This window comes from Durio zibethinus, chromosome 6, assembly GCF_047325235.1.
Source record: "Durio zibethinus cultivar Kanyao isolate XHJ-2024 chromosome 6, ASM4732523v1, whole genome shotgun sequence".
Taxonomy (NCBI): domain Eukaryota; kingdom Viridiplantae; phylum Streptophyta; class Magnoliopsida; order Malvales; family Malvaceae; genus Durio; species Durio zibethinus.
In genome coordinates, this window is record NC_143167.1 from 21,270,184 (window position 1) to 21,271,622 (window position 1,439).

Here is a 1,439-nt window from a genome sequence, read left to right on the forward strand (position 1 = left end):
TTGAATAAACTCACATTAGAGGATCACATGCTAAAGTGATCCATGTCAATTGATCCTTTAAATGAACATGTACATATTTAACTTGTTACTAAACGTATCATAAATCATACAACAGTGGTAATAAAAAAAAAAAGAAGCAAAAGACAAATTTGTTGCCTTCTTATATACACTTATCATATGAGCAGAGAGAATATAACGCTCCAATACCTCTGCATCTGTTCTTTCAAACAATGACAACCTTGGCTAACAAGAATTTAAAGAAGGGACTTCTCTAAATGCTTGAAATGATATAACAACTTGGGGTAAGATAAAATAAGGCTGACTCAATTCAACAGTTGTGATAAGAAATAAGAACACTGGGAATAAAAGTAGTAGTATTAAGAAACTACAAACAGGAAGATTAGATATTATGTCATAAAAACAAGTACAACAAACAAGACCACTGGTTACAATTCTACTATGGAACAAATAACATACAAAGTGAAGTTATTCTGGACGCAAAAACAATAAGAGAAGTCGGAATCCACAGAAACAAAAAAAAAAAAAAGTCAAAAGAAAGTAGAAAAATGAAAGAAGATCTGTACATGGATGGAAGAGAGTTGCTCTAGACAGGGGGAATGTTGGAGAAGGAGAAGCCCTTGTATCCTTTATATGCATAATATGCAAGCCTTGAATAATAGAAACCCGGGATGAACAATATGCAGCCCAGTATTCCAAAGAAAAGCCCTGAAAGAAACAATCATAACCCACAAATTAACTAATCGGTCTTAATTGAAAAAAAAAAAAAACCTTTTTTTTTAGAAGAAAAGAGAGAAGGAAAAAAACACCATGGCCTCGGTCACCGCCGACTCTGTTGACGGTCATGAAGATACCCAAGATGATCCCAAGCGTGCCAAAGACGAGAAGAGCGACAGCAAGGCCGATCTCCTTGAACGGAGGCCGATTGTTAACGGCGTAGGGTGTCCCTATCATGATGTCCTCATCGGATATCGAGAAGGCATGTTCTACGTACGCCATCTATAACCGAACAAAAGTAAAGATCTCTGAAAAAATTATTACTCCACTCCAGTATGGTATGCAATTCCTTTGCCGAGAGGAACTTGGATTTGGGTGTTGATGATTTTAACTAGGAGGTGGAGGAGGCGCTTGGGGTGTTCAACAATTTTAAGATATAAGCAAAGGAAATGTCAAAAGTCAAAATTAGGCTCCTTGTTTTGTTACCTCTTACCAGTAACACAATTACCGTACGCGACTCAGATTCTATATTTAACAATACATACTAGTCAAGAACTGTTTTAACTTAAAGCACAAGGTTGCATGTGGTTCGCTGAATTTTATAGGCCAAAATACAAAAAAAATTTTTTTTGAATTATTCAAAATAATTTAATTGTCTTTATATATTATTATTATATCTAAATAAATTTCTTAACTTTTATTTT

The 1,439-nt window shown here is 34.7% G+C and overlaps 1 protein-coding gene across 1 annotated transcript; it reads right to left on the reverse strand.

Moving 5' to 3' along the window:
• Nucleotides 1–357: 357 nt before the first annotated feature.
• Nucleotides 358–1,189, reverse strand: LOC111286427 (uncharacterized). Its single transcript, XM_022876375.2, has 2 exons — nt 828–1,189; nt 358–726 (listed from the first exon to the last, which is right to left on the reverse strand). The coding sequence occupies exons 1-2, from the start codon at nt 1,015–1,017 to the stop codon at nt 605–607; spliced, it is 312 nt and encodes a 103-aa protein (XP_022732110.1). The 5' UTR covers nt 1,018–1,189; the 3' UTR covers nt 358–604.
• Nucleotides 1,190–1,439: the final 250 nt, after the last annotated feature.